This window comes from Hordeum vulgare, chromosome 1H, assembly GCF_904849725.1.
Source record: "Hordeum vulgare subsp. vulgare chromosome 1H, MorexV3_pseudomolecules_assembly, whole genome shotgun sequence".
NCBI lineage: Eukaryota > Viridiplantae > Streptophyta > Magnoliopsida > Poales > Poaceae > Hordeum > Hordeum vulgare.
In genome coordinates this window covers 99,685,403-99,699,185 of record NC_058518.1, presented here as the reverse complement: position 1 = coordinate 99,699,185, position 13,783 = coordinate 99,685,403, and the positions used below count along the sequence as shown (strand labels likewise).

General features: G+C 44.4%; 1 protein-coding gene across 2 annotated transcripts; it reads left to right on the top strand.

Moving 5' to 3' along the window:
• Nucleotides 1-6,926: 6,926 nt before the first annotated feature.
• LOC123426224 lies at nt 6,927-12,288 on the top strand. 2 transcript variants are annotated; one of them, XM_045110015.1, is made up of 7 exons: nt 6,927-7,070; nt 8,509-8,646; nt 8,742-8,815; nt 8,908-9,384; nt 9,793-10,320; nt 10,395-10,607; nt 11,214-12,288. In XM_045110015.1, exons 2-7 carry the CDS (start codon nt 8,553-8,555, stop codon nt 11,937-11,939), a joined length of 2,112 nt encoding a protein of 703 aa, XP_044965950.1. In that variant the 5' UTR covers nt 6,927-7,070; nt 8,509-8,552; the 3' UTR covers nt 11,940-12,288. The 2 variants fall into 2 exon arrangements, with proteins under 2 accessions (XP_044965950.1, XP_044965961.1); XM_045110026.1 differs by having other exon boundaries at nt 6,928-7,070; nt 8,515-8,646.
• The last annotated feature ends 1,495 nt before the right edge of the window (nt 12,289-13,783 follow it).

Here is a 13,783-nt window from a genome sequence, read left to right as displayed (position 1 = left end):
CTACTGGCAACACCATCCCCCTCGCATTGGATCCCAAAGTTGTGCTGAACTTCATTGACCTTTGGTATGAGGATCCAAACACTCCAATTGATGATTTGAAACTTCCACCTGGACTCAGTCACATGGTCACTTCATTCATCAATGAAGCAAAATGGAAGGATCAGCAGGCCAAACAAGCTCGGGCTACAAAGGTTAAAAAGGAGAAGTACTTGAAGCAAAACATCCTTAACCTGACGCCTGAGAAACTTGTTTCTACTCACGCAGAGCTGAAAACCCTCACTGACGCATATAAAAGTCTTCATGGGGACCGAAAGGGTGTCAAAGTGTGGTTTGTCAAAGCCGCAACTGATGCAATTGATGAATACAACAGTAGGGTTGCAGCCCCAAAGCTACCAGAAAATTCTCAGCCCAGCTATACTGTACAATTGCCTGACTCTGATCAAGATGAAGAAGGAGTTGCTGATGAAATCACTCAGCATATTCCTGCTCAAGAATCTGCCAGGCCTGACACAGCTCATACAATGCCTGATGAAAATGCTCCTTCACCAAAGTCTTCAAAGGTGAAGAAAGTGACTCTTCCGTCTACATGAGACGCGAAGAAAACTAAAGCTGCTGATAAGAAAGCAAAGAAGAGAAAGGCATCAACACCCTCAAAGTCTTCGGAGGCAAAACACCCCTCAGCGTTGCACCATCATACATGATTGTTCCATTTGGTGAAGAGCACATCATTCTAGAACAGGATGAGGAAATGGATGACCATCGCTCTGCTGCATCCACACCAATTGATGAGAAAATTCAAGCCGATCAAATTCCTCAAGTCTCAACACCTCCTCCACAAAACCCAGAAATGGCTGCTAAAGAAAAGGAGGCTGATGAAGACATTGGAAGCAGTACACCTGTTATCCATGATGAGTTTTGGGAAAAGGCTCACCCAAACTCGCTAATGACCACACATATTCCTCAAACTCCTACATCCAATGAAATTCTGACTGGCTCTCATGAAAAGAGATCACATGTGAAATCAGCACCAGACCAAGAATCAGCTGCATTAGCTGAGGAAACTGAAAAGGAAACTGCTGCACCAAAAATTGCATCTACTCCTTCGGCATGGCGAATTCCTCAAACTGAAGAACATGCTTCTGATGAAAATGCCTCATCTCAGGATAGAAATACTACTGATGAAACCGCAATTGTAGTGGTAAATCCTGAAACTCCAATTGTGGTGGCCAAAACTTCTCAAGATGAGAAACATCATAATCTTCAACCAACGCCTCATCAGCTCTTCTCAAAGAGGCCAAAGTTTCTGAAGCAAGACTTCTATGATGAACATCATTTCTTCACTGGAGAAAATCCTTACGATAGGCTTCACATCATGCACAAAAAGTTTTGGACCAGAACTCAACTTAAGTACTATGCTTTTGTGCTTTGTGGGAAAAGGAAGATATTTCATCACACCCACATTCCTCATTGTTACATGGAGGAAATTCCTTGCTTCACCCCGGTACTGAGTGTTCTTCACGATGCAGGGCTATTGCCATTCTGCTCATATATTGGTGACTGGAATACTAATATTATTCTTCAGTTCTATGCCACACTGCATATCACTGGTGACCCCAAAGACGTCAACTCGTGGGTCTTGGACTGGATGACACAGCACACCCACTACAAAGCTCCAGCCACTGAATTGCTTCTAGCTTTACCAATCTCAATACCTTCAGATGAAGCAATTAAACTATATGATGAAAGAGAGCTACCAAATCATATAATGGAAGTCCTCATGAAACCTTTGGCTCCGGGCCAACCTCCAAGGACAAGATTCCTAGTGAAGGAATTGAAGTAGGTGCCCAGAACTGTCTACAAATTATTGGCATATTCCATTGCACCTATCAAAGGGCATGATAAGGAAGAAGATGTTGTTGGAATCATGAAGAACATCCTGTTCAACATCATCCATGGCAACAAAATGAACCTTCACGATTTCTTCTTGAGGACTTTGGCAGATAATGCCTTGTCACCATTTGAGCTGAAGATTTATGCGCCATGGATCATGAGATTCATCAGAAACAGATCCGCCATCAACTACCAAGCTCACTATCAGAATCACCTCGGTTATCTGCCGCCTCTCAAAGTCATCAAGAAATATTTTGAACCTATTGAAGGCAAAGGCAAGTAAGTGATTGATGAAGGAAATTGGCCCCTAGATGGTCAATTTCGCAAGGTTGCCTCCTATTCCTCATATGATGACACTGCCAATCAAGAATCTGATGACAAAGCAAAACCTCCAAGCCCAAATGCCCTAAGGGTGATGACTCACAGAGAGCTTCTCCTTAGTCTTCATCAGAAAGTCGATCACAATCACAAGTGGGTAAAATGCGAGTTTGGCTCCATTGTGCAAACCCTCAATGATACTCAGAATGCTATGAAGAAAAATCACTATTATCTTCATGAGGTATTTGATCGCACATGGGCCATATTGTCTCATCTGAAGACTCCCAAGGAACTTGAGGAATTGGAATTCACTCGCGACTTTGATTGGTCATGGCCACCAAAGGAGAAATTCAAGAATATTCCAGTTCCTGACCTTGAGGACAACTCATTTTCATCATTTCGCACTGTTGATCCATATGAAGAACCTGCGGACACTGCAATTGGCCCAACAAGGAAGTCTGACTCGAAGAATGCTCGCGCCTCTTCCTCAACACAGAAGTGAAGTTCTTCATGGGTGTTAGTCCTCAGTTTCATCCCTTTTCGTCATTTGTTGACAAAGGGGGAGAAATTTGAGAGTTAGTCTTCAAGCGGGTTAATTTATGGGCTTATAAACTTTATTAAGTTACAAACTCTTGGCTCTTCTGAATTTTTTTATGTAATGAGTTGTAACTTAAGCCCGTTGGTGTTCTGACACTTTTGAACGTTTTTCCTCGCATGCTTATTCCTCAAGTTAATTAATGCATGCATGCTGAAATTCGTCACCACCATTTTTCATCATGCATTTCATATTCCTAATACTATATGTCAAATGCATGCATGAATTACAAGATACAGGGGGAGATCTCCATGATATATATCATCAATGTGCATTTGTTGTTCAAAGCAAATTCCTCAAAACATGCACATCTCCAGGGGGGTTTCTCTGTATCTTATCTTCAAATTCCTCAAACTCAGTACTTACATTTCATATTGTTATCCCCGTTGAAAACTTAACCTATTTGCCATCAACCACCAAAAAGGGGGAGATTGTAAGTGCATCTAGTGCCCCTTAGTGATTTTGGTGGTTTGAAGACCTATAGGTTAAGAGACTGGTATGTTTGTGAGTGTACACACGCTCTATAAGTCGCTGAGGAGTTTGAGTTATTCGACGAATATCAACCCCTAAAAATGTATGTCTTCGGGTGAAGACTTTGGTCATTCCTTGAAGACTTTGATCGCGAAGAAATTGTGAAGAAATTGATATTCCCCATGAAGATATTGAAGATGAGGAATTCGGTGTGTCCTGAAGAAAACACTCTGAAGACTTTGAAGCTTGAAGATTTACTCTTTCCGTTTCATTTTCTTCATACTTGAATCATGGAACACCGTATTGTTAAAGGGGGTCGAGGTAAAACTATGGAACAAATTTCCTCATGATGCTCAACCCAAACCTACATCTACCAAAGCCTCAAAGTGAGGAATATGAGAGACATGAGGACTTTCATAGTTGAAAGTTTCGACCGTTGCCACGCCACGCGCCACCTGTTGCAGATCTTATCCACTCAACGGTCATATTATTAAAGGGCATTTTATGTCAAATCATGTCGGGATGCTCCCAAGCTATAAATAGCCACCCCACAACCACTAGTTGGTTCGCTGCTCCAAGAGAAACTAACACTAGTGATTTAAAGCAACCCAAATTCCTCAGAACCTTTGGGTGAAAATCATCAAGTGAGAAAATACCCCAAACACCCAAACCCAAACCAAAACCCAAGTGATTGAGCATCACCGAAGAAGTTATTCCTGTGTGGAACCGGCGCTTGTTACCTTTCAAGACTGTGCATCCTCCAGATGGCTAGGCGTCATGGTCTAGAGCATCCAGCAGTCAATTGTGGATCGCCGGGTGACCGAGTTTGTGAGGGTTTGTAAGTCTGCCTTGAAGACTTACCACGAGTGTTGGGAGAGGACTGTGTGTCCTTAGCTCCAGGAGTATACGGTAGGGACTGTGTGTCCTTTGGTTTCAATACCAAGCCGCTCCAAACCAGACGTACAACTGTCACAACAGTTGGAACTGGGTCATCAACAACTGTCTTCATCAAGCTACTGGTTCTATTTGCTCAACTCTCTCATTTCCTCAATTGCACGTTGAAGACTTTCATCAGTACTGTTTGAAGAATTTGACTGAAGACTTTTTCTGAATTCCTCACCTCAAATTCTTCACCTGAGTTATTCTTCACCTGCTTATCCTGTACTTGTGACGTGTGCAAACCGAATCTCTAAAATCACGTTGATTACTTTGCTGTAGACATTTTTGCACTTCAAACTTTGTACTATTTCCGCTGCACCCAGTTCATGGCTGAGGACTTTCCTCACTAGGAATGTCCTCAGTGATAAAATTGTAAAAATCGCCTATTCACCCCCTCTAGTCTATATAACGCTCTTTTCGAATTCCCAAATATTTAATCGAGAAATGGCCTTACGCACAACCAAACAGGTTAGCATAATCAGCCGTCGCCTCACCAGCTTCTCTAAAGGAGAACAATTGAATTTTGTGGAAGTTAAGTTTAAGGCCTGACATTTGCTCAAACGTCGAAAGCATGAGTTTCAGGTTTCGAGCCTTGTCTAGGTCATGTTCCATAAAAGAATTGTATCATTGGCATTAGCAAAATGGAGAGGCCACCATCCACGAGGTGTGGCACTACTCCTGCAATCTGACCGTCCTACTTAGCACGCTCAATCAAAAGCGCCAGAATATCATCAACAATGTTAAATAACATCGGAGACATGGGGTCACCCTGACATAATCCCTTTTCATTTAAAAGTAATGGCCTAACCGCACTACCTCGAGTAACGAAACTTTGGATCCAGTCACGCCATTTATCGGAGAATCCTTTCATTCTTAGGGCCTATTGAAGGAAGCACCATTTGACCTTATCATATGACTTTTCTAAATCAATCTTGAGAACTACTCTACTCATGTTTTTTCGGTGCATCTTGTGAACGGTCTCATGTAGGATCACTACTCCATCGAGTATGTTTCTTCCTTGCATGAAAACAGTTTGAGATGGTCGGACGACATGGTCTGCAACCGTGTTGAGTCGATTAGTGGTCACTTTGGTGAAAATCTTGAAGCTCAGATTAAGGAGACATATGGGTCAAAATTGCTAAATCTGCTGTGCCTCCTTAATTTTCAGCAACAATACAATCTCATCAAAATTAAGCCTAAATACCTCAAGTTGACCGACATGAAGACAATTGAACAACTCCAAAAGGCCAGTCTTGATGACTTCCTAGAAATTTTCATAGAATTTTGCGGGGAAGCCATCGGGGCATGGAGCTTTCTTATGTTCCATTTGGAACACCACAACTTTCACCTCCTCCTCTGAGAATGATGTCGTGAGGACATTCTTTTCTTCTGCTGAGACTTCTGGAATGTCATCTGTTCGGGTCTCATCGAGGGTAAAACTCCCTTCATCTGGTGGCCCGAACAGAGACTTGTAGTATTTAGTGATATAACTTTTGAGCTTCGCATGTCCTTCGATCCGCCCCTCGTCTTGTTGAAGAGAGAAAATACACTTCTTCCTATGTCGCACATTGACAACCAATTGAAAGTATCATGTATTACTATCTCCCTTCAAAATGAAGTCGACTTTGGATCGTTGGTAATATTTGGTTTGCTCTTCTCGCAAAAGGCGTGCAATCTTCTCATTGGATTACCTTTTTAGTTCAATATCTTGTTGCGACAAGATGTGAGTCTCTGCGATTTTATCGAGGTCATGAATAATAGTGGAGAGACGTTGTTTTTCCTTTTTGTACAAACCATTGGTGTGTTTTGCCCATCCAGAAATATAGTGCCTTGTGGCCCTAATTTCAAAGTTCCATCTCTGAATAGGCGTACGACCAACGATGGGCCTCTTTCATACATTATTGATTATATCTTCAAAGCCATCTTTGTGCAACCATCCCAATTCAAACTTGAAAGGACGGTGCATAGATGTGTTGGTAGAATTAGTATTGAGAATGATGGACGCATGATTTGATAATGCCTCGATATGTTCTAGGACCCGTACAGTTACCAGAGGATATTTTAACTTACATTCGGTATCCATGAATACCCTATCGAGTTTCTCGTATGCCGGCATAGATCGGTTATTAGCCCAAGTAAACTATCGCCCCAACATACAAGTTTCTCGAAGATTCAAACTGTCAACCACATCATTAAATAGGAATGGCAAATGAGTATCAAAGCGGTCATATATGTCCGATATACTAAAGATTCAAACTATCACCCCGATATACAAACTTACCGAAGATTCAAACTGTCAATCACAGAATGGCCAATGAGTATGAAAACAGTCATACTAAAGATTTCACCAATATATGTCCGATATACTATGTCTTTTGTTTTTGTTCCTTGATGTGTGTGTTTTAAATGAACCGAATCACACGTGTCACCGGACCAGGACATCCACAGACCACAACCAACGCTTCACATCGCGAGTTCGCCACCACCATCTGGGTCCCCGAGGACGCACGCGCCCACATGTCAGTAAGAGGGACCAAAACGGAGAACTCCGTTCTCTCCGTCGGAAACAGAATGGCCGCCGTCAGTCCCTCTACAGCCACGTGACCACGTCCCTCTCTCCCGCTACGAGCGCGGTCCCACGCTGGGGCCCCACATGCCAGTGACAGCGAAACAAGCCAGATAGCGCCTGCCAGCGTACTTGCACCGCACCGGACTGGCCTCTTCCCCTCCCACGCTTCCTTTTCCCGCTTTTCGCTTCAGCTCCTCCTCGCCGCCCCACGCCTCCGTCCCGCCCGCTAGGGTTTCCGCCTCGGCTGCCGACGACGACGACCGGCGGGTGCACGCTGCCTCAGTGCCGGTGAGCTCTCTCGTAGAACCCGTACCGCGTGCTGCTCGCTCGCGGGGGCTGGGCGTGTCCGCTTCCGCTTCGGGGGTACGGTGTACGTACGGTGCGGCCAGGGTTTTGTTCCGCGGTGGCGTGCTCCGATCATGTGCGACGGTGCTCGGTGCCGGCCAGCGCGCTCGCCTTGCCCGACTCGAACCCCTTGTCACCTCTGTTTTGCCGTACGGTTCTCTGCTCGCTAGCTGGAGGCAGGGTTTTTTGGGGTTTCTGCATTCGGCGGTGTAGGGAGGGTTTGGTTTCGCGGTGGTGCGGTCGGATCGTGTGCCCCGGGGTTGCGGAGTTTCCGCGGATCGGTGTCGAACGATCTAGGGTTTCGTGCTTTGCTTGGGTGACCGTAGCGTAGCCTGGGCCCGTTTTGCTGGTTCGGATTGCCCGTTGGGGTGAAATGGAGGTGCATTTGTGATCAAGGGACTCCTTTTGCCGCTCCTGTGGCATTGTTTTATTGGGCTTATGAGGGATAGGCAAATTGGGCTGTCAATTTTGCAGTAACAAATTCATGGCTGAATGTTTGGTGTGTTGTGCTGTGCTAGTTGGCTGGTTCGAGGCATGTGTTCATTCTTGGGGTTTGTAGGAATATAGAAGAAATGTGGTTGCGAAGACTGAAGAGTTTAGGTTGATAGCCTGTGGTTTAGCTAGCCACGGATTGGCGAGTTACACATGTTCGAATTGCCCTGGATTGGCTGTTACAATTATTGCAATTTTCTGTGTGGTTGCATGGCTAACTAAATGGGCTTGTTGCAAATACCACGATCTTGTATTTCTGTCATCGCACTGTTTGGGGCTGTTTTGGGATGTGATTTTGCCCTATGTTTGTTCGGGGTATAGCCTTCCACTTGTTTCCCAATGGTTATGAAATGATGCAGCATTAGCTGGTTTCGGAGTAAGTTCTGTTTTACCTTTAACGGATGGATCGGAATTTTTAACTGTGGTTGTTAGGGATAGGCAAATGGGGCTGTCAATTTTGCAATTGCAAATTCATAGCTGAATGTTTGGTGTCCTTTGCTGGTTGGCTGGTTCGATGCATGTGTTTGTTCCACGGTTTTGTGTAGTTACATGGCTAACTAAATGGGTTTGCTGCAAATACCATGATCTTGTAATTCTGCTATCGTGCTGTTTGGGGGTTGTGCCCTGTGCTTGTTCGGGCATAGCTTTTCACTTGTTTCCCAATGGTTTTGAAATGATGCAGAATTAACAGGTTTTGGAGTTAATGAACTAAGTTCTGTTTTACTTTTAACTGATGGATCATAAGTACTGTTTCAAAGGTCAATTTTTATTACCAAGCGATGCTAATAGATGATTCGGAATGTTGGAACTGTTGGTTGCATGGGTGGCCTTGTGTGTTCAGAAGCCATTTTGCTAATAATGGTGATGAACTGATCGTGAGATGTTTCAGTTGTAGATCGCACCATTGCCCGTCTTTCAGAGTGGCTGCATTCCATGGATTTTGAGGCAAACTCTGAGCTCATATTTGGAGAGGAATTCTGCTTTCCTGCCAACGCAACTTACTATCCGACTCCATATGGTCCAACTGGTAATATTTCATGACTTCTCGATATGTCTTGCTGGTGGTGGAGTTGCATGGTTAACGACTTAATGTGTCACCTGACTTTATTCTCTTGGTTGCAGGAATTAATCTGCCTGCTGAGTTGTATGAGCACCAGGCAATTTGGAGATGTGGTGATCAAGATCTACACTACTTGGTTAGTACTGCAGAAGTGCAGAATGCTAGTTTCTTTCCTGATTCAATTGTTCTCCAGTGTGTTTGATTAGATATGTACTTGTCCCTCGACAGGACCAACAGGCTGAAGGCACATCATACTCGTATTATGTTGTCCCCGACTATGGGATTGCACATTCTCCCCGTGGCCCTTCCCCTTCAGAACATTGTGCTATAGCTGATGGCAGATTTTCTAGGTCCCAAGAGTATCTTGCTAAGACTGCTGACATCGCACGCAACCAACCATTCCCTATACCCCACTATGATGTTCTTCCATCTGCTGCACAGTGGGGGCCAGCTAGCACGTCTCAAGCTCTTAGGTGCAATGATAGTCTGTTCATCCCCATTGATCAAGGCCAAAGTTTCCCTGTTGCCCCAAAAAAGGGTATTACATGGAATCCATCTCTACAATCAACTAGCGTTTCTTCAAAGAAATTCGAAAACCATCCTATGCTATCAACGGTACAACTGCATAGTACAGATCCATGGAAGCAAAATCTAGCAGCTGGAAGTGAAACTATGGTACCTGCTAAACTTCGCCGTGCTCTACAGGTATGCCAAATGCCCTCACACTTGTAATTGTTGAGTTCTCCTTCTATTTCATGTTAGTGCTGAACTTAAATAGCCAGGTCCTGTTAATGCCCTCATGCCTGTCATTCCATCCGTTGTAGTAAGTACAACTGTACAAGGTAGCCTTCTTGGGCCCTTCTATAGAGTATAGAAACATTTATAAGAGGGGGTTAGATGATATATTTGTAGTCACAAGTCAAATGTTGATAACTATTACATTTATGACAGTATATTCAGAAGATATGCACTTACTACTGGATGCATGTATTCGTACTGATGCCCCGGTCAGACACTCTGATGCCATGACCATATTTTCCAAACCTCTATTTTCATGCAAAAAAGCCATCTTATAATCTTCCATGCATTGATGACAAACCTCCTTATGATTAGGCACCACAACACTCTCTACATGGGGGAGTTCCTCTTGTCAAGTCCTCGCTGCAGACTAATCCATCATACAACTATAATGCTTCACATGTTGGATCGGACCTCCGTAAGATGGCCATAGCTCAGAAATTCCAACCAAGCTCAAAGCCACGAAGCCATGTAAATGGTTTAACTGGAAAGTTGAGTTCAGTGTGTTGGCCGATCTTAAGTAAAGAAAAAAAGCCAAGAGGTTCGACATCGTCAGAAATAGTGGCAACATCCTATACATCGAGGCTGCATATTGGCAATCCAGAGGGGAAAATCATCATTAGGACTGATCAGTATAACAGAGATGACTTCGAGGTGGTGTATCCCAATGCAAAATTCTTTGTTATCAAGTCTTGGGGCGAGGCAAATGTTCACAAATCCATCAAATATGGTGTCTGGTCGAGCGGTCTTCAGGGAAACAAGAAGCTGGATAGTGCATTCAGAGATGCTCAAATGATAGCTGCAAGCAGTTCTTCCTTGTGTCCAGTTTTTCTATTCTTTTCGGTGAGTTTATGTTAATTTAAGGTCTATGACCTGTTCTATTCTGTTTCCTGTTACCTAAATCATTGTCCTAACAGGTCAATGAAAGTAACCATTTCTGTGGTGTTGCTGAGATGGTTGGTCCTGTTGATTTTCGAAAGAACATGGACTTTTGGAGCCAGCATAAGTGGATTGGAAGCTTTCCTGTGAGGTGGCACATTATAAAGAATATACCATACGCCGCCTTGAGATGCATCTTGCTGCAGAACAATGAAGACAAGCCTGTCACCTCGAGCAAAAATACACAAGAGGCATGTTTTCTGAGATACCTCACGAGTTTGCTTTGCACAGAACACGGCTGTTATGAAATACTGATTATTCACTCTGCATATTTGTACATGTTTGTCGGTCTAATGTAGAGTTTGTTGTTTGCTTCCTACTCCCTCCGTACCAGAATAATTGAAGTTCTAGGATTGTGTTAAGTCATTTTTTTAATACTTGATATACAAGTCTATAGAAAAATCTGCTAAACTCTAGAATATCAAATATATATAATATGAAATGTCATAATGAATCTAATGAAGCAAATTTGGTGTTGTAGATGATGTATTTTTACATAGACTTGGTGAAACTTTGAAGTTTGACTTGGGACAAACTTAAAACTTCAATTATTTTGTAGCGGAGGGGTATTTCGGTACTGACCCCGCACGTTGCTTTTGCAAACAAATAGAAAATAAAAGCATGATGCTGAATCAATATGACTGGATAGCCTTGTTCTTTCGATGCTGTTATCATCAGTGAGTTCTTTTTTTGAGAATTTATCAATGACTAGATAGCTTTGTTTTAAGCTTGGGGCGTATCTTTTACTGTCATTTACCTTGATCTCACTCTGCAACCTCCCACTGTTTTACTTGCAGATACACTATGTTCCTGGAACTACTATGCTCAAGATCTTCAAAGTTTCAAAGACAAATGGATGTCTGCTTGATTGTTTCACAGTGTACGAGGCGGAAGAAGCAAGAGTCAGAACACGCACGATGTCCAAGCTTAGGCGTTATGCTCCACGTTTCATACCTGTCCCTAAGCTGTCTCTGTGCCATGCATACGTTCCTCGGCAGCCCAAAGCTGACAGAATACCGATGGACAGAATTATCAGGGGGACGCACGATCTGACAGGCAAGGGCATGCATCAGAGTTCATGGGAAGAATCTGGGAACCTGGCTAGGTATTCTGCCAAGGCATCTGCACAGAAAGAGAACCGTAGCTATGGAAAACAGGCTTGTGAGGATGTGGTGAAAGCTGTAATATACCAGCAACCCCTAGCTTCAAACACGCCGGTTGTTCCGGCTGGAGGACAACTAACCTGGGAGGAGGTTGAAGTCGCCCCAGTTGAAAAAGACCGCCCACAAACTGCTGCCAACATCTCATCAAAAGCACCTGAAGATAATCCAACTGAAGTTCAGAATGCCTTGGTGCACAGTGCATCATCAACTCCAGAGACGATTTATAAAGAAAAGAAGATCATTGGGGAACCCTGTGCTCGGGCAATCAGTCCTCGTATGAGGGAAGCCTGCCCAAGTTGCTTGATTGGTGATGTTCTGCGCATTGGCTCGATGCTGGTCCCTATGACGATGCCCAACTAAAAGACTCAAGAACCTTCCTCTTATCAGCTGGAGCGGTCGTCTTGCTTGTTGATAGGAGGGTTCTCTTTTGGGTTCTGACTTGCTTGATAACCGTGGGAGTAAACGTTCTTCAGCTTCATAAGTAGGGCAGCCTGGGAACAGTTCACTTGGGATTTTAGGCTCAGGGAGAGAGGCTTTTTCATGCTTTTCAGGATCCTTTTTTGGGCATACAGCCTACAAACTCTTTGGAAAGGAACTATGCGAGTAGTGATGCGTTAATTAAAACCTCTTGGTAACGATGCACGAACTTTTTGTTCCTCTTTTGTTGAGTTAAATACTTAAATTAAATGGTATTAGTATGCTGCTACTATTTATTTCTGTTGCTTATTGAGGTTTTCCCAAGGAAGTTTGTTTCAACTTTATCCAACCCGTTTTTCTACTTGATTTCATCAAATATCTAGTATGAATGTTCCCTGATCCTTGAGCTCTGGTGGGTTGTGTGTGCATATCATGGAGCTAACTGTGAGTGAGATCTTGGATTAGGTTGGTTGTTGGTGCGTTTTGTACAATATTAAGTCTGCATGCTCTAGTAAGGTAGTGTCAACCACCTAAGATGAAGATGCAGCATTCTCTTTCCTTGTGCTGGTGTATGTCTGTCATCATCTTTGGTCGAACCACAGCTCATGAATGAGAAAACAATGATAGCATCTGGCAGGTTTTCATAATCTATGCATCTCTGTGCTGTGCGTACGCATCTATCTAACCTTGTACTGCTACTTAAACCTGGTCACGGTCGATGGTGCTGCCACCGGGTTAACCAACCACAAAACGTCGAAACCATCCACCAATGATAACCACTCTTAGGTAGCACCAATTACCAAACCTGGTTCCTATTTGCAGGCACGAATACTAGTGTTTATTAGGTGCTAACAAACGGGATCGATCGCCAGATAGATGGATCGATGATCCATCCGGCAAGCACACATCGTGGTGCCGTTGCGACGTTGCTTTACACGTTAATATATGCGGATCAGGTTCTCTTTGTTTTGGGTCGTATTGTATCCGGGCTTCAAAGTGCTCAAGGCTGTCACGCTTTTCCTACTACTGATCTGCTTTGCTCACTGCCACCAACTACTACCACCATCGCCATGATGCGGTAATATGTTACTGGTACCGGCTTTTTGGTAACCCCATCATGACTTTTTTTCACGTAAATAATGTCATATGATGCTGATGCCTGTGCATGGCTGAGGAGCTTTCAGTTATTCAGTTCATCAATTATCATACCCCCGTGCTGCACACACGCACGCAATGGAGAGGAAGCTGCGCACCACAGCACATGCCAACACACTTTTGCCTCGATACACCCCTCCTAAACACATCAAGGGCTAAGATTAGCCCATATCTCTTTGTGAGAAGGGGTATGATGGACATATTTAAAAAGTTCCTCCACCGATGTCCACGCCGACACCATCGCATACGGCTGGCAGAGTGAGCCGCGCCGAACCTTGCCGGGAGGAGCCAAGCCAAGCCACGCCTCACTGCGTGAACGCCACGTGGCAGGGTCCACCACATCGGGGCCTCGATGAGACGATGCGTCAACGTGGCATAACACGATGTGACCGCGCGACACCGAGGTGCATCAATGGCGGCGGGTTTCCCCAGCTCCCGAGGCGCATCAATGATGCATTATGCCGCCCACCGTCCCACGCCCTCTCCCCGCCTCGCGCCCGGCTATAAAAGCCACCCCCATGAGACGGCTGCACACCGTCCCCCCAGATCTAGAACACCTCCCCTGTGCCCCGACCTTTCTCCCTCAACGACGGTGATGTGGGCGGCGACAACAATAGGCGCGACAGGACGCA